The sequence below is a fragment of the Micropterus salmoides genome, unplaced genomic scaffold, assembly GCF_014851395.1.
Source record: "Micropterus salmoides isolate LMB-PRFRI ecotype aquatic unplaced genomic scaffold, ASM1485139v1 Ms_hic_scaffold_1330, whole genome shotgun sequence".
NCBI lineage: Eukaryota > Metazoa > Chordata > Actinopteri > Centrarchiformes > Centrarchidae > Micropterus > Micropterus salmoides.
The window spans coordinates 6161-24779 of NW_024040409.1; the positions used below are offsets into that span (position 1 = coordinate 6161).

Below are 18619 nucleotides of genomic sequence, written 5' to 3' on the forward strand. Positions count from 1 at the left end.
AAACTCGAACAACAGTTGTGCCATTTTGAACTTCACTGAGAGAGTGCGCCACAATGATGTCACAGGCTGGGTTGGGCATGAGAACACCACAATAGCCAGTTGGCATAGGAGAAGCAGGGGTAGCTGCTGACACACAGGCTGTGATGAGGGTTTCACTCAAAGCTGGAATCTTAGTGGGTGCTAGCACAGACACATTACAGCAGGCGGCGACTTCATGTCCTTTGGGCAATAGAGGAACTCTCATGTCCCACAGTTGCAATACTTTGTTTTTGATGTCAAGGAGAGCACGGTGTTTTACCAGAAAATCCCAACCTAATATGACTGGCTGATAAGCACCTCTGAGAACTTCAAATTCCTGCTGCCATACCTGTTTTCCAATTCTGATCCCAACGGTTAACTTGCCAAGAATGTCCAGGTGCTGTCCATTGACTGAGCGAGCTGGCACTGAAGAGGCTGTCATCGGGCGTTTTCTTAAAGCTGGATGGGAGTTTCGGAAATCTTCACTCACAATGGAGACAAAAGAGCCAGAGTCGATTAAAGTGCACACTTCAATGCCTTCAACAATAGTAAGGATGTTCGAAGAAGCAGATTCATCAAGTTGTGAGTCAGTGTCCTCAGGCATCAAAGGTGGTGTATCATTCTGGGGCTGGGAACAAGTAGCCGATGTTTGCCCCTCAACAGCAGCTACTGAAAGTTTCCCTGTCGGTTGACGCCAGAATGGGTGTGTCTTTCAGGAGACTGGAAACGGACAGTGCCCCTAGTCTGTGGACTTGCCTCTCTCTTTCTCTGTGGAGCTGGACTAGGACTGCGTCTTTGTTGGTTAGTGTCCTCATCGTCATGGCGACTATACCTAGGATACTGGTAGGATGGGCGTGATGGAGAATGCTGGCGTTCCCGTCTGTCATTGCTGTTCCACTCATTGTATTTCTGACGAACAGGAGAAGGAGAACAATGTTCGTAGCGGGACTCGGGATCACGACCATAATACTGCTCAGGTGGGTAATAGTCTCTGGGGTGTTGTCTGACATGGTATGGTGAAGGAGAGCCACTACGTGTACTGTATCGAGCTTCACTGGAGGAGGATCGATCAGGTCTAGAGTCAACACGCTGAGCAAGGTAACTGTGTTTCTCTCGTAACTGCTCTACTTCATATTTCAAACTGTGTACAGTAAGAGTCAGCTGCTCAACCGCTTGAAGAAGTTTTTCATCAGTAGGTTTCAGACGAACCATGGCTACCTGTTCTGAAGGTTGTGCGTGGATGGATCCCGCAGCAGTCAGTTGTAGTGCTGCACGTGCTCTCTCGCAGCGGCTGGCAATGCGCACGGCGTCCCCAAGGTCCTCTGCACCCATCTCATGGATTTTTGACTGTAAAAGTGGATCTAATCCAGCAACAAAACGGCGAAATTTTTCACCTTCTATAGCGTTGTGGTCATAGTTGGGAAAAGCTTCTAGCACAAGACGAGTGATGTCTGCACTGTACACATCCAAACTTTCACCTGGTTTACGAGGGCGAGCATTCACATGTGTCTGGAAGAATGGCAGGGAGTACTGAGGCCCAAAAACTTCTCTAAGCCTCCCCTTCACTGAGTCATAGTCTTTCTGAGTTAAAGGAGGGAGGCTGTCCCAATACAGAAATGCAGCGTCAGCTAGGCGAGTGGGGAGGATGGAGGCCATTACTGTACAAAAATCTGCATCAGGTGGAGTCATAGCCTGTACTGCCACTTCGAAGCGTCGAGACCAACTCGTGAAAGATTCAGTCCCATCTCCTTTAAAAGCAGGCGGAAGATCAATTTTTAGGCCACTGGAGACAGCATGTGGGGCCAATGGGATGGTACTAGCCCTCGTATCATCCACTCGTTGTGAAGCGGAAGGCTGCCCAGATTCACCTTCATCAGATGACATAGTGTGAAAAATCCAATCCCAAAAATCACAACAAGCATGAAAAAACGAGAAAAACTGCAGAAATCCTTAATATCTCCAACTAACAGTGTTCAGTTCATCATGTGCTCTCAAAGAGTGAGAAAAAAAATCCCGGTAGCAAAAGTGACTATCTCCCCAGTTCGGAGGAATAAAAACTCACCAAATGCGAAAAACCAACAAAATCATCCCACCGCTGCCACCAAATGTAACGTGGGGGTTCGATGTTAGGTGGTTGGAACACTCTTTATGAAAAAACAACAGGATGGAGACGGATAACTTTCTTACGCAGCACTTTACTTTTCACCTCGTCACAACCACAACACTTCCTCTTCCTCCCTCTCACATGACCGAACTAACCAATCAGGAGCTAGCAGGAGTTAGACTGAAGTAAATGCAAAGAAAACACAGAGGTAGATTCTGCTTAATATCGTAGCTGATTTACAGATTCAAATGTAATGATTTAGATACCAACTGTGATACAAATAAAAAATGCCGTGAACTGAATAAACACTGTAAATATATTTTTAGTAAATTACCTCAAAAATGTGAATTAACTTAACTTCTCTTACATTAACTCTTACATATCTCACAGCTGTGGTTTCCTCTGCTGTTGTTGCTGGAGTCTCTGCTGCGTTGGCAGCAGCGGTATGTGTGACTGCAGGAGTAGAAGGCTCTGTGCGTGGACAGCTGGCCAGCCTCGTTCCTCCTGCGGGTTGGCGTAAGCTTCCCCCGCCGCCACTTGCGGAGCTTCTCAACTCCGAAAACGGTCAAGCACATTTTTAATCCGCCATCACTTTTCGTAAAACTGTCAATTCGACATATACACGTTTGATTTCTCACCTCAAAGTATGTATGTATTTAGTGATGATAGTGAATGAAACTTGTAAAAGACTCTGTTGGCCTCTCTCTACTGCTTCCCACTTCTCCTGTGTTGTTGGTCTCGCCCACTTCCGCTACAAAGCTAAAATGGCGGTTTGAGGGTTAAGTGTCCACCATTCCACACTCAACTTTTTAGCCGTTATGACTGCACCATCCGGGTACTCACAGTCCACTGCAGTTTGCCATACTTCACAGTGTGAACATACCTCAAAATAGTAAGTGTAAGTATGGAACTGCGTAAATTGAGACACAGCACGGGTCGGATTCAGCCCTGGGCGCGCTCCGGAGCCTCTCATACTACAGCGACAACACGGCAGCTAACGACTAACACCATAAAACAACCGTCTCACAGCAAAACACAGGCTCCATGTAAAGATACAAAATAGCCCATCAGACCAAACTGATTCAGATGATGTTGAGTAAGAATAAAGTGAGCATTAGTAAAGCTGGAGAAACTGAAAGTCAAATTAGCGCGCCGGCTAACGCCGAGCAGTTGCTAATGTCGTCCAGGGCAAAGTTTCATCGCTTTCTACATTACGTCACAAACTAACACGACCCATGTTACTAACCTGTGTGCCACTGTTTATTTAGCCTGCAAGAAAGGATGTAATGGTAAAAAGCTAACGTGGAGCGATTCGTTTATTAACGTTAGCCTATAGTGATGCAGCCAGGACCTGCCGCTGTTTGCTTCGTAACGTTATTTTAGGGTTGTGGTTTCACCAATACTCAGGTACACAGCTCCTCCACCTCTCCTTCGCTGTGACTAACGTTACCCACATAATATACAATACTGCATCTTCACAGCGACAACAACACAGAGGAAGAGCCATGCACTAACACTACAGTAAAGTTACTTACCGCGGTCTCTTTATAAAGTGTGACACAATCTCAATATAATATTCAGTCAAACTCACTACCCGTGTCGTTATCATCCAATATATTTAGCTGTCCTGACATTGCTGAGCCTCCGGTGAAAGATACACAGATAGTAAAGATAGTTACTGAAAGCAGCAGGCGAGCTAACGCTGTAGCACGTCGGCTAAATGCAGTAAATGTACCGTGATCATGTAACAAGCATGGATTAGTTCAACCTGCAGCTGATAAAACTATTATTGTAACGTTGCAGTAGGGGGTTACCTGAGTTCCAGTATATTGTGTGAAGCTGTCTCCCTGCCTGTCTCTAGCTGCTGTCACTTTGCCTTTTTTCCCGGGAGGATGTGCCGATATGCGGCTAGCTGCGCTGAATGACGTGACGTTACGGAGCCGGTGTTGATCTGCCTCTGAGACGGGAACGTTGAAGTAAAAGAGCCTGAACATGTCTGACTGAAAAGCCACAGCCTGCATGCTGGTGTTCCTGTGTTTATTGCGGGATTTCTGTATGAAAGCAGTTGTGTTTCGGATTATGCTCACTCATGAGTTCAAGCGAGCACACGTATGAGCACACGCCTGGTAGCAATCTTAAAACCGCACCGCTAGAAACTCTATAATGCCCCTTTATCAGAGTTCTTTCATAAGGGTAACCTGGCCAAGAAGGAAGCAGCACATGTTAACTTAACAAACAACGTATAGTAATAAGCATACTTTAAATCATAATGTAGTTGGCCTATACTTGTTTCTGTTTGTAAACAACACATGTGTACACAGGGAGGAACGTGTTAACTGTCTGTGAGAGGGAAGCCATTTTTGGCCAGAAATCATTTTGTTTCTCAGGTTTCCTTTGTTTTACTTTACCGACTCAGACTTGGAAGGTGGACACCACAGACATAATGGGGAAAAAACACAGAAGAGAAGAATATCCGGTCAGCTCCCTGCAGAAGTTAAATGTTCTTAAATATTCTTGTGAAAAAATAATTATATTAAAATAGTATAAATATTGTTATACATTAAGTAATTGGCTACTTTTGTACTTAACAAATTGACTGCTGTGTTGATTTGAAATGACATGTAGACAGCACAGTTGTTAAGCAAGTCTGAATGTCTGTGTTATTTGTTGTACCTGTTTAATAACATTTTAATTGGCTGAATGGACAGTAGTGTTTATGTAATGTTTTTGATCATGTTGTAATGGAAGAACTGAGCATTAACTGGGAGGTGAACCTAAACAGTTAGCATTATCAGAACAGTTAGACATGATGTCATATTGTGTTTCAGCAACTTTAAACAAAATAAAAAAATCACACAATGGAGCTTAGTTAATTAGAGGTAATATTGCTTTGATATAGACAAAATATTTCCTTTTCCCTTCCACCAATGCTGTGTGATAAAGCAGTTTCCAAATCCCATAGTGTCTGCAGTCGCAGAAAATGCGTCCTACTCAAAGATAACCGACCCTCCACTTGAAGGATAAGGATTGTGACATTTTTCAGTTTCAGTTTGGTTCCACCATTTGTACTGTATGCTTGTGACAAAGTACCTTCACTGCAGTTGAGTAAGCCCTTGCACTGCCATACCAACGAGCCTGGCACTTTGGCATTGCTGTCAAAGTTGCATGTTTGGTATCCTGTAGACCTGTCTTTAAATCTGGGCAGGGTGACGCATATGGTGTCAGAAGTGGGATGGCCTGCCGTGAGGTCATCTGAGTGTCCAAAGCGCATGAAGGACCCCCATGGGTAACCTTAATGATGGGATGTGTATAGTGTAATTTTTATGTAATACTGGTCATATGTCATCATTTTACTGATTATATTTTATTTGATTATTTATTTTGCTCAAGATGTGATACTTACCTTTTAATGTACAGGAATTTATTTTTGTAATGCTCAAGATGTGATACGTACCTTTTAATTTACAGGAATTTATTTTTGTAATGCTCAAGATGTGATACGTACCTTTTAATTTACAGGAATTTATTTTTGTAATGTACACAAAAGTTTTTAGTTGTCTTTATGTGTGTGTTGTAAAATAAATTTTTTTAACAGATCTTTATTAAAAAGTGCATTTTGCAAGGTATTTTTAATGCACTAATAATGAATGAATCTCATACTGAATGGTTTCATAAAGCAGCTTCCCAAGATATTAATAGTGGCTCTTGGAGTATACTAGTAATAAATTACTAATACACTGAAATGCTAATAAAAATGTTCAGGCAACACATTTAAAATATATTTAAACTGTTCTTCAAGTATAGCACAAAAGGGTATTTTAAGTTCAATTTAAAGAAGTATATTTAAATTACAGTAAAGGTACTTAAAATAGGTCCATTTTAACACAACTAAGTATATTAAAATATATTGCAATTATCTTAAAGTTGACTTTAAGTATTTCTAAAATGACACTTAACATACTTTAAGTTGTTCCAAAATAACACATTTAATACACACTTAGTATAGTACAATTAAAATATGATAAGTGCATCCAAAAAAAGTGCTACTGAAGTATATTTCTTTTTCACCTGGGTAGAAGTCCCACCTGATCTGAATTTTTGAGATGCCTAGATCCTAATTACCAGGGTGAAAATCTAAAAAAACCCACCATGACCATCAGTTCAGGGACATTCACCATGGTCTGGTTACACAATCAATAACTTATAACATATACAGCATTTAACATTGGGGTTGTGCAACAGTCCCCAATGAGAGGTAGTACTTTTGTCTTTTGCCATCTCAAGGTTCTCTATGTTTATGTGTGTGTTCCTGTCCTGCAACACAATCTCCCGGCTTCAGGATTCATGTTCATCAGTGCACCTACCGTTAATAAGTTCATCATTTCTCTCAGCAATAGTGGTAGTCACACGTTTCAGGCCTCCCTAGTTTTTTGATTTGTTTCTTCATGTTTCCTAGTCAGCAACTGTGTTTTCCCTTGTGCCTCAGGATCATTCCTCATCTGTCTGCCTGCCCGCTAACCTTTATGCAACTCCAGACTGCCCACGCCATCCACCCTCACTCCTCTACCTCCTGCTGTCGCCAGCCATTCAACGTCTCCATTCCATCACATTCCTGCCTACAGTCCTACAATAAACCTTCTTAACCACACCTCCGTGTCTGTGTCCTGCATGTGGGTCCAACCTGTAATACTGTAACGGAATAATCTAGCCAAAATTGACCCAGCAGACGAATCATTTTCTGTGGTTGAACTCAATGAGGCGACTTCAGACCATGGAGTGCCTTCTAGGCAACTGCAAAAATGCCACCAGTATGGAGCAGAAAGAGGCCTTGGTTGGAAAAATGTATTTGTAGAGAGTTTATCAACACCCAAGCCTCACCCCAAGGTTCCCAGTTTTCAGCCCAAGCGTGATAGCTTTCGGTTAGCTAGTCTCCGGCCAGCACCCTAGTCTGTTAAGAAGCCACAGAAGAAGGCGTGGTCACCATAGCTCCTGACAACATTGGCTGTCACAGCTGTTCAGCACCACAGACTCAATACCAGATTACCTCAGAGACTCAGTTTCCCAGCACCTCGACCTCTTCGATGCCTAGCACTAAAGAGTTGCCAACGGATCCTGGTCTCCTCTTGATGACCCGACCGACACCTGCTTCTGGTTCCAAAGCCGGTGTCCTTCCCAACACCAGTTCCTGTGCTGCAGCACTCTGCTGAGCCTGAGCCTTCCAAAGAGGTCCCACCTAATTTGCCAGCATCCAGGTCACCCTCCAGAATAGCTCTGTAATTGTGACCTATCTTCAAAGCATACAGTAGCTCACCTGATAGGATTTTACTGCTGATAGAACCATTCTGGGAGCAATACTGACTGACCAAGACTCTCTACCCAAGAGAAAGAAGCACACACATCCTTTGCTATGAACATCACACAAGAAACAAGGAAGTTCACCCACATGCACAGATAGACCCAAGGTGGTGCTCAAGCACCTGCACTTTTGGCCTTTTAACTAGATAAGTCCCCTTTTTGCATGACATTTACGTTTATAGCCAACTGCCAACAGTCTCCACTGATAACAGCAAATCGAGCACCCGGCCTGCAGAGCAGCATGATCCACTCATATACTCATATAAATTTCCTTCTAGGGGAAATGCAGTGTAAACTTGCCAAATTATCATGCTGTGTAATTTCACATTCAGTTTCTTAAGCTATTGCCCAACTAGAACAATGGTAGTGCACCCCTCCTTTGTTTAAAAAACATATCAAATTCTTCTTTCTACAGAGCCTCCTCATAGCTTGGCTGGCTAATGCATTTCATAAAACCTTAATGCCCTGGTTGGAGTCCAGCTGGGAAGGTCTTTCCACAAGGAGAAAAAAATCAGTGACCCAAACAGAAAAAAACATCTTTATTTAAAAAACATTAGTTGTTAATGATGTGGCATCTACCTGCATTATTTGTACATGTTACAGCATGAGTGTAGATTGTGTTAGATTTAGATGCCAGAATTTGTCTGTGTGACCTCCTCGTCGTTAGCCGCTGACTGTAGTTGGTTGAGAAGTAAAAACCCATTCCCTGCAGGGTCAGAGGTGCACAATATCCAGTGGTTGTTTTCCTGTTCAACTTTGTGGCAGTTCAAGAAGGTGTGAGCCGTCACCTCGTATTCTTTGCCATATGTAGTCCTGCAGGGACAAAACTGTTACCTAAAGAATGACAGCAGGCATGCAGGCATTGTAACATGACTTTTAGCTGCTATATTGGAGGTCCTCATCTTTTGACAACAAGTGGCTGTGAAGAGCTGACTACAACTAAATGCGAAACTCTACCTTGTCATTAGAAGTGAATCTACATGGTGTATATCTGCAACATTTTGATAGGAAACTGGTGATTTTTATGAAGGTACATAAGATTGTTTTGTCTGCGTTAAGAAAGCTGATTCTTATGAAGCTACAACTCATAGTTGCCATGGAGTTGACTGGGGGTAGAGACAGGGTTTCATGTCACTAAAACTCACTGAAAACTCATTTTGAAAAAAAAAGCTTCATCAGGCTTTACCTTTTTAGTAAGATGACCTGCATTCACATTATTCCTATGATCCTATTTGCCTATTATTTCAAGTCAATGGGCCTCCAAGTTGATATCAGACATGAGAGCAACACAAATCAAAAGTCTTTACTGTGTATTGCATTTAACACAAGCATATATTCTGCTTGGTTTGGAGTTGCTTTTAAAAGGAAAATGGAAAATACTGTACCAAAGCACTTGATCATCCAGAACAGCAAGAGCCTGGTTTGTCTTGCAGTGTATGATGAGCACCTTCACATTAGCCTGTAAAAAAAAGTCTATTGATAATTGCATGGACATTCTCAAAACAACAGAGGTGAAGGAAAGCAAAAGAAACAAAGTATTTTGTATACTGTGTTTAGATAAGCATTTAAACAACAGAAAAGACTGGTGTTGTGACAGGTGGAATAATTAACCCTGAACATACAGTAAAGACTTACAGGAACAGGCTGACCCTCATATTCAAGCCTCTCCTGTGGGTCAAAGTGCACTATCTTCCACCATGAGCGAAAGGAACCGCCCTCATCCAAGTTTACTTCCTGTAGGCGGGACTTCTTCGCACACTTTGAATGAAATCACAATAATATAAGATTGACAATATTAGAAAGTCTAGTGAAAAGGACAAAAATAACTGCTGCATTCTGTGTTGTGAGAGGTGAGAATATTTTCCACTTGTCCAACTCATCAGTTGGATATTTACTTTCTTCACATTTTGTTAGTTTATTTTATTTATTAATTAGAATTAAAAAAAACTTAGAGAGCTTGTGTAACTTAAATTCACCGCTCAAACACACTTCCCAGCTGAAACTACAGAGGGAGGCCTGAGCTATCTAGAGGTACAGAGTGATATTACAAGACAGGATGGGCTGCTAGCCAGCTAGTTAGAATGCTGCTAACTTCAGTACCTCTGCAACATAATACATAGACATCTACATTGTTACTTCTTCACATTATGTTGAGAATGTTAGGTACGTTTGTTTTATTGAATGTTTTAAACTAAAGTTCTTACCATATCTTACACATTGTACCTTTAAGTGTGCATGTAAGTTTACACACATTTCTGCTTTGTTAAAACGTCTCAGCACAGTTGGTGGTTGTTCAGTATAATGTATTCTCCTTGATCATCTTGAATAAAAACTTGATCTACCTTTTGAAAACTTCGCAGGTCACTCGTCAAGAAAAGCTAAGGAAAGAAAGAGTAAATATGTAAACACACAAAGTGACACATGAGATTTATGTGGTTTTCTTCCTGATAGGCTCAATTGTTGTTTTTAACTGAATGTAAAGTCCCAGTGGAATAAAAAAGAACAGATCTGTTCAATAAACCAAATTATTAAAACAATCAAAAACTTTATACTATTCGCATAACTTGGCCATGAACAACTGATGGTAATTTTTATTAAATATGAAGTATAATTCACCAATTTATAGCACTTCAATAAAGTTTGAGGACTCTGAGAGACAGATTTAAAATAGAATGGTCAAAATCAAAGAAGCTGAGGCAGATATGCCTTGACTTCTTAGTCCCTATTATATACCTCCCATAATGCAATGCAGTTGCATCTGTTATTAGAAAAATGGCCTCTTCTTTAAAACTGCATACCCCCAGTATGTAACACTTAATTTACGTCAAAACTCTGAAGTCTCCAGGCCCAACTGAGATAACATTTATCTATAATAACCAATCATCACGGTTATTTTCTTAAGACTTTAAGGATATTCCTTCCCAGCTGTTGCACAACTGTTTTCACAGGCAGTACTCCTAGTGAAATTCAAACTGAACTCTATGTGTAAAATCAGTGGAGAGCCCCTTTTATAGCAGTCAGTCTTTGTGTAAAGTAGTTCATTAGATTATATATATGTGTGTGTGTGTGTGTGTGTGTGTGTGTGTGTGTGTGTGTGTGTGTGTGTGTGTGTGTGTGTGTGTGTGTGTGTGTGTGTTCACTTACCCCCCTAGCAAAGCCACTTGTTGTTTTCAGGGCAAAACTTTGCTCAAAATTCAGAGTTGATCCCTCAGGACTGCCATCTACACTGTGGTCACACAAACAGCATTGGTGGTTTACATGTGGGGGTGTTACCACATGTGTTGGGATGTATGTTGATGTAGTTTCAAGTGTGTTTGTGTGTGTACCTGGTAATGATGAAGGCAGTGCGTGTGCAGGCCTGGATACCCCTTCCTGCACTGATTCCACATGGAGCTTGAATGCCAGCCGAAGGAATCTTTGTCAAACTGGTAATGTCTGCGTTAATGCTTACTGCACTGCACTTTCTGTTTTCTCCTCCGATGTTTACCAAAATCACAACATCCCCAAAGTGCAATCTTCCATCATTTGTCACAGTGAGATTCACCTACACACATGAACAAACATCATCATCATTACGATCCCCATCATCATTGTGATGTTATTGTTGTTAATGTTGCTCTTAATTAAACTTTTTTTTACCGGTCTCAAAATGTTCTGTTTGAGAAAGTCTACTTTCTGGGCAGCAAGCTCACCCTTCTCTTTTTTCTCCATATACTCTTTCTTCACATCCTGCAAAAACATCATCACATAGTTTGTATTCTTTACCACGACCCCACCACTGCTGGTTGTATACTGTAAGGTCAAATAAAAACCAACATCATTGCATAATTGTTGGGTCTTTATTAAAAACATTATCTTGGCATAACGATAGACACACACTTTATTACCCACTTGAGTGTTTCCTTGTGTCATTGTTTAATGCACATGTAAATAGCAAGTTAGCCAAGTGGGTGAGTCAAACATGAGACAAACTCATGCCGTGCAGACAAACTTTGTTCAAACCTTAGTCTACAGTTCACACCCACATAACTTATTTTAAGTTCTTACAGAGATCCCAAAGATTTAGGGAAATATATTTATATAAAAGAGAGAAATATGTATTAAATAATGGACATGACATCTAGTATGTTCCTATTAAAAAGGTGCAGTCGTAAAAAAAAAAACATGGAGTCTTGGGTTTAAAACTTCACTCATGGTAAACATCATATATCTTCAGCGAAGAGTTGAAACAAGCCAATACACAATAGGCTACATATGATACTGTAGGACAATGTGGAATAGGATTCTTTTTTTTAAACCTTAAAGCATAAAAAGGTAAAAATTGAGCTTTAATATCATTGTATCATTATTAGATTCATTTTCAGTTATCTTAGTCATGCTCTTAACCCCTACTGGTAGTATGATAAATAATTATGCCCTTTTTCTTGTTCAGTTACTGAATGGCTAAAGCATTTCTCTTTCCCTGTAAATAGGATTTTGCAATTTAACAATACAAACCAGACTACATTTGGCTCTGCATAAAACCAATTATTTTGTTGATGTTGTCATCCCTTTTATTCATCAAAAGATACAATGTAGTTGCAAAACAGTAGGGTACAGTAAAAATTCAGTACTGTATTCAGTTAACATTAGTTATTACCCCCTTGGTTATTATTCTTTCTTCTATTGGTTGTTTCTGTAGGTCACACTAGAACAAATGTAACTTAATAGCTAATACTTACTACCACTATTAATAATATAATAATAATAATACAATCCAACAGCTAACCTTTTTTAAAAAGTGACAATATTTTAACAATTATTTTTAACGTTACTTTTACTATTTACTTCCACAGCGCTGCTCGGCTTACCGGGGTTTGTTAAACTGAGGTGGGTAACGTTAGCCTGATAATCAGACTTAATTGCCATTTTAAATCCGTTTTCTGTCATTAATATGTAAGAGCATGTGCAAACAACTTCACTTACAAACTTCTGTTTAGAAATCGCAATAATAATTTCGCAATTATAAAAAAGCAGGCCCGCAATGTTAGCTAAGATGAATGACTTAACACATAAAGTTCGTCCGGCAATGTGAAACGGGCACCGACCACAAACTTAAGCTTTATTTTAAAACAAACCTCTTGTAAACGCAGGTCTTCATTCCAGTTTCCGATTCTCACATTTGTGCGATAAGCCATTCTGGGAATACTACAGACTAATACTGTCTGAGTACTAATACGGTAATAAGCTAAACTTCTGGTGTTTTATCTGTTTAAAGTAGCTTCGGCATGGTTTGTGTTCTGGTTTCTTTGGTAACTGACTGTAACAGAGGAACTGACGTTTCATCTTCTGTCAGTTCTCGTTGATTATCGCGAGGGGGCGTGCTGTTGCAGTCCTTTGATATCCAGAGCCAGCTGATAGAGCTGCTCGTTGTGCTTCCCACTCCAGCAGGACGAACTCATTAAAAAAAGACACATACAGCTTTTAAAAAATAAACACACACACACAGTAAGTCACAGTCACAAAAAACATAATTTTCCCAGTAGTGCTTTGGTCTTGCATTAATGTGCCCCACCAAACACACACATGGGACTCACATGTCATCTTTGTCATTATCATCATCATCATAAATTATTCTCAACAACATACAAAAATGCAAAAACAACACTTTAAAGGAGTCTTCCTCTATGTTTAATTAGGAGAAGAATAAGATAAGTTGTTAAAGTGTCTGAATTAAATGAATTCCCGCATCCATGCTCAAACAGTTTATGTATCCTTCACAGTTCCTTTAAAAAGAAATCTCTGCTCAAGTGTTTTTACTCTTTTATACATATAATTGGATTACAGCTGCAATCCAGACTGAATCTGTCCATGCTGCCTATTTTCCTTTTTCTCTGTTGGTCCGGCCTCTGGCTCCAGAGCCATTAATGTGATTCAGTTTGTGGTTTCTTTCCTTCGGTGAGTCACTGTCATCCTCCTCTTCATCGCTCCTGTCGTCACCTTCCAGCTGCAGGATGAAGGTAAGCCACAGAGAAGAGGAAAAAAAATCAGGGTGAACCAAAGAGAAGCAACAAGACATGTAATTTGTAGAATTAGCATGCTTTTCATACATTTATGTCCTACATATAAATGAATATACACCTTGCTGAAGATAAGCTTATAAACCATTCGTGATATGAGAGCAGCCCAGTAGAGGTGGAGTATCTGTAGAACCAACAACATCACATTGAAGAAGTAGTAGCCAAAGAAGGGAGAGAACTCATCCAGTGGGTACACCCACGTACAGTGGATCAGCCTGTAGAACATAGCACACATAATATTAATAATTTTCACACATTACACCAAGATTGCCGTCATGCTCCATCCTTCCATTTCACGCACTTACCAGAAAGGAAAAATGACAAGTCTTGTCACAATAAAGAGAAGTGTAAACACCACAAATATGGCGTTAGCAGTCTGGTGCCACTTGGCGTAGTTGAATACCTTTGCACCCTGTGAGTTAAAAACAGGGAAAAGAATCAGGTTCATTTTTTTTGTTTGTTTAAAAGCAGACATCTTTGCTACTGTTATTTAGTTTGAATCATGTCACAATCCCCATACAAGAAGGACATTTCTTTCCTATGCTAATAGGGGGTGGACATAATATGAACACTTGTACAATCAACAGCAATTGTGAAATTAATAGTGATATTGCCTTGATAACTGCTGTTTAATATAAAAATTAAGCACCAAGTCTCATGCACACTAGTATCAACCTCCTCCAACTTTAGCGATCTAAATTGTGTTACCAACTGCTACCTGTAAATCCGAGTAGGATGTCTTATGTATTTGTGAAGCTAGCATGAAAAAAAGAACATTTCACTGTTGTTATTGCAGGGTGAATGGGCAGTGCAGGTGGTTCAAAGTTGAGTATATATGTTTGTTAAGGTTTTTTCTATCCTGCTTCCAGCAATTTTAGCAATCAGACATCTTGAGTGCAGTTTATAGGCTCTGCATCAAACAACTAATGCAACTTAATGGCCACATTTTTACCCCTAGTGGCAAATTGTTATGCTTTTCTTTGAAGTCATAAAAAGTCAGCTTTGCAATCTTAAATTACTTTTTGATGAAAGGGAATAACTGTTTCTTAAGTCAGTCTGTTGCTGCAGAACTGTGACAATGCAAAATCAGTTCTCTGCTAATACCGCATCAGCCTAAGGTATGGCAACATATAACATAGATTAGCTTGCACTGCATTCTGACCTCTAGCAGTATGTCAGCGGAGTCGTGAACTGCCATCACAAGGGTTCCAATACGGATGTAGTTTGAAATCCAGGAGAAACTCAGAAGAGTCAGCGTGGCTATATGATGAATCACCTGCTCTTTGAAGTCCTACAAACACACACATGACAAACATCTATGCATATGACACATAGACATCCGCAATTTATTGGCAGAAATGCACACCTTTTATGATACATTATGAATAAAGAATTTAGGTGAGATTAAATTACTGTACACCTTTTGAATAAGTGCAGTACGTCACTTTGATTTTATACATCTGCACACATCACTACACTCACCTTTCGTTTTACATCAAATGTGAGGCTGAATAGCAGAGAAAGGTAGAAGCCCATTTCCAAAAGGTAATACCAGTACTGAGATGGCAGCATGGACTGCATGGACACATAACACACACAGTGTATGGATGCTTATCATACTGCATACTGTAATATTGTACAAGCGTTCATAATGGCAAAGGCTACACTTACCTGTTTAGGGAAGCCTGCCCAGACCTCCTTCAGATTATAAAACCAAGGTTTCTACAGCCAACAAAAACAGAGAGGGAGAGGAGTGTGAGAGTGGTTGGAGAATAGCCTTGGAAAAAGCAACAAGGGCCACAAGCTCGTGCATGTCAGCTGTCAGAGTGTGAGAAAAACCCTGAAGCACAGAGAGACATAGGAGATAGGACGAAAAAAAAGTCTGCACACTTTACATTACAGCAAAATCAGTGCAGAACACCCAGGGAGACGAGACAGAGGGAGAGAAAGACAAAATAAGGAGAGAGAAACAATTTGTGAAATGATTCAAACTGGAAAATTGACTGGCACAAGAGACAAATCCTGTAATAGAAACAGCTACTGTGAAACGACATGGAAATGGCCAACCGTACTTACATCATAGAGAGCCAGGACTCCACAGACAAATGCAAACAAATAAAACACACATCTCCAACTGTAGACAGACAAGAACAGTAATGTCACATATTTACACATGCATGCTCATTCCCACATCAGTGCATAACCACACACACAAGCACACACACCTGGCCTCACAGAACCTCTTGCGGAGCCCTGGGCGCTCCTGGTTCCTCCTCTTCCTGAACCAGAGTTGAATTCTCCTTTCTGGCCAACTGGTCTTCTTACACAGAGACTTCACATCAGCCTGAGACACAAAGGAAACGATCCAATTCTTACACTCTTTCCACCCCAGGATGCACAGTACTCTGACGTTATACACCAGCATTAAGTTTTACTCTCTGATTAGCAGTGTTTGAGGCAAAAAATATAAATAAAGTAATTTACTCTGCATCTTATTTTAGCAATAATAAGCATGATCAAACATTTGTGTTGTGTCGTGAAATGACCCAATTTAACATACCTGTGATGGAAACCGTGCTTGGCTGCAGAAGTACTTTTCTAGGATGGGGTGTGATTCTGCTATGAGACGTAACCTGTCTCTCACTCCCCAAACATTAGCCAGTGGTGTGGCCAGGTACCTGCAACAGCACACAAACAACATTACATACTGCATAGCAAATGATCTGGCACAGCACAGCTTTGTCTTGCTCCATGCAGCTTGTGCAACATAATCCCAGTATTCTGAAACCAGACAATTGCGCTGCAAAGCTCACTGACACCAGGCACTTTCACACACATACTCATATATTCTCACCTCTCAAACAGGTATCTGACTAGGAGCAGGCAGAGGGCGCAGGGCAGAGCAGCGTAAAGTTGAGAGGCTTTCGCATAGACACGACCTTCATTGTCCTCCAGATCTGACCAGGAGACGTTTGCTGGCAGCCACAGACGGTCCCACCACAGCCACTGACTCACTGTCTGCATCATAATGCTAGGAAACACAAATACACACGTTAAAGGTACCTTCAATCCACTTCCAAGACAGAACATTAGTTCACTGATATGAAAGAAATTACAAGTGAAGTTGTCATACCACATGGGTAGTTTTTATTTTGTTTGCCTTCACCAGCAGGGAGGCACTTTACATTAGTTTAGTACTAAAGAGGTAATAATTAAGTAATACCACGTAATTACCTAAGTAATAAGCAGGTAATAGCTTGGTGTTAACAAGGGGCAATATTTGGTAAATATTAGACTGAAATTTATGTAACAGGGTAATAATGGGGAAACACATAAAGATAGCAATGAGATAGCAACTTTGCTAATAAATGCTAATAATGAGGTAATATAGGTTGATGTTTTCACAATATTATAGGCTACTATCAGTGTATCACCTTCAAAATCACATGAAAATTCTTTGAAGTTAGTATTGGTAATAACCACATTATAATGCTAAAAGCTAGGGTTAGGGTTACCCACTGTTGAGAATTACCTGGTTAAGACTTAATTACATGGTAATACTTAATTATTACCTCTTTATTATAAAACTATTACCCCACTTTTACCATGTTATTACTGAGCTCTATTGTAAAGTTACCTTAAACTGCTTAATTTTAACACTCCAAAATGATTAAGTCTAGATTAAAGATTTGTTCAAGTGGATTTATTTATTCTTCCAATTAGTATAAAGCAATGTCCGCTGGCCAAAGTAGTGCATATTCACTGTAATTCTGTGGCAACCAACCCAGTTTTTGAAAAATAAACTGAACACTGGACACAGGCAGCTAGGGCTCCCGTCCACATGGATTCTCAGCCAGAAATGCACCACTTATTTGTTTTGAATCTACAGTGCCAATTTTTAGTTGTGGCTACTGCTATGATTTGCCAGTACCTCCTACTGGTCTCTGACAGTGCAGCTGCTCTGTGGATGTGCAATCAAGAAGGAAGTGAGTAAATTGGAGATGAAAACTGCAATAGATACCAAAGGGCAAGAAAGATAAAGAAGGGTGAGGAGCCATTAAAGGAGGAAAAGATTAGATAGTGCTTTCCCATGTGGACTCTGCCCGTAACAGAATGTAGATAAAAACATGTTATTTGAGCAGTTAGAATGTGTATATGTTTAAAAATGTGTGATCCAAGCTGTTTAAACAAAAACTTTAAATATTGCTGTGATGCCAGATGATGATTACATATTAGTGTGTCCCTGAACCTCGTTATAAGTTAATAAGTCAGCATGGGAAAACAAGCATACATACCTGCGAGCAGTGTTGTCATAACAAGTTCCAACAGAAGACAGGGAATCTGACGCGGATACAGAAATCCAATTAAACTATAGTAAAATGTTAAATCTATACTGATCTTTATTTTGAATATTTACAGTTTATGCCTACAAATGTCTAAATGTTTGCATATTGGCTCCTTTGTTGCTATCCATCCTATTGTTGTTATCCATCCATTAATGTACGTACATGCCCAAGCTTACACACACACAAACACACACTGAAACACACACTCCCTTCAGTACGCCCACTGTGAGACGTACATTGTGTTTCCCAGTCTGTCTGCTACATATAGCTCATGTGCTGCACTTACCCACGTCAGATAACAGTCCCTTAATAGATCCTATATGTTCACTTTTTCAGCTATTGTTGGCCATTCTTCAAAATAAAAAGTAAAAAAAAAAGACAAATATTTTCTCATGAGCTAATGCTTTCCTAATATGTACACTTTACCTCATTGTGTGCAAGACAACATGCACCAGTGAGCATGTTAATATTTTGAGCATGCGTGTGGACGCTCACCTGGTGTGAAACAATGGGATCCTTCCCTCCCACTCTGTCTGCTCTGGTGATCACACCCTTGTAGTTGCAGCAACGCCTTTAAAGTAAGGTCAGCTCAGCACTGGAAACCCCTAACTGCCCTTGGAGCATTTTGTATTTTCACTTGTGAGTTTTAAGCTGCAGCAGTCATCTGAGCGTGGGATTGTTGCTACCTCACCTGCAAGAATTCCTTGGAATGCTGGGAAGCACCCACAAAGGCCCCA

General features: G+C 40.4%; 2 protein-coding genes across 3 annotated transcripts; both read right to left on the reverse strand.

The window, feature by feature from the left end:
- Window positions 1-7992: 7992 nt before the first annotated feature.
- On the reverse strand, window positions 7993-12984 carry LOC119901489 (cilia- and flagella-associated protein 161-like). Its single transcript, XM_038717079.1, has 8 exons — window positions 12595-12984; window positions 11117-11206; window positions 10804-11021; window positions 10622-10703; window positions 9820-9855; window positions 9113-9235; window positions 8863-8936; window positions 7993-8290 (listed from the first exon to the last, which is right to left on the reverse strand). Exons 1-8 carry the CDS (start codon window positions 12652-12654, stop codon window positions 8104-8106), a joined length of 870 nt encoding a protein of 289 aa, XP_038573007.1. The 5' UTR covers window positions 12655-12984; the 3' UTR covers window positions 7993-8103.
- Window positions 12985-13124: 140 nt separating this feature from the next.
- On the reverse strand, window positions 13125-18549 carry LOC119901488 (ceramide synthase 2-like). 2 transcript variants are annotated; one of them, XM_038717077.1, is made up of 12 exons: window positions 18378-18549; window positions 17832-17877; window positions 16391-16567; window positions 16097-16214; window positions 15762-15880; window positions 15613-15670; window positions 15208-15258; window positions 15019-15111; window positions 14699-14827; window positions 13842-13948; window positions 13598-13751; window positions 13125-13463 (listed from the first exon to the last, which is right to left on the reverse strand). In XM_038717077.1, exons 3-12 carry the CDS (start codon window positions 16561-16563, stop codon window positions 13335-13337), a joined length of 1131 nt encoding a protein of 376 aa, XP_038573005.1. In that variant the 5' UTR covers window positions 16564-16567; window positions 17832-17877; window positions 18378-18549; the 3' UTR covers window positions 13125-13334. The 2 variants fall into 2 exon arrangements, with proteins under 2 accessions (XP_038573005.1, XP_038573006.1); XM_038717078.1 differs by lacking the exon at window positions 17832-17877.
- Window positions 18550-18619: the final 70 nt, after the last annotated feature.

Bases quoted from the DNA above. Each gene is read 5' to 3' on its own strand.
- LOC119901489 (XM_038717079.1), bottom strand. From the start codon at position 12,654: ATGGCTTATCGCACAAATGTGAGAATCGGAAACTGGAATGAAGACCTG. The intron at 11,022-11,116 runs GTAAAAAAAAGT...TCATGTGTGTAG, and splicing joins AACAGAACATTTTGAGACCG to GTGAATCTCACTGTGACAAA. The intron at 8,291-8,862 runs GTACAGTATTTT...TTGTCCCTGCAG, and splicing joins CTGGATGATCAAGTGCTTTG to GACTACATATGGCAAAGAAT.
- LOC119901488 (XM_038717078.1), bottom strand. From the start codon at position 16,563: ATGATGCAGACAGTGAGTCAGTGGCTGTGGTGGGACCGTCTGTGGCTG. The intron at 16,215-16,390 runs GTGAGAATATAT...GTGCTGTTGCAG, and splicing joins GTCAGATACCTGTTTGAGAG to GTACCTGGCCACACCACTGG. The intron at 15,112-15,207 runs GTAAGTGTAGCC...GTGTCCATGCAG, and splicing joins GGGCAGGCTTCCCTAAACAG to TCCATGCTGCCATCTCAGTA.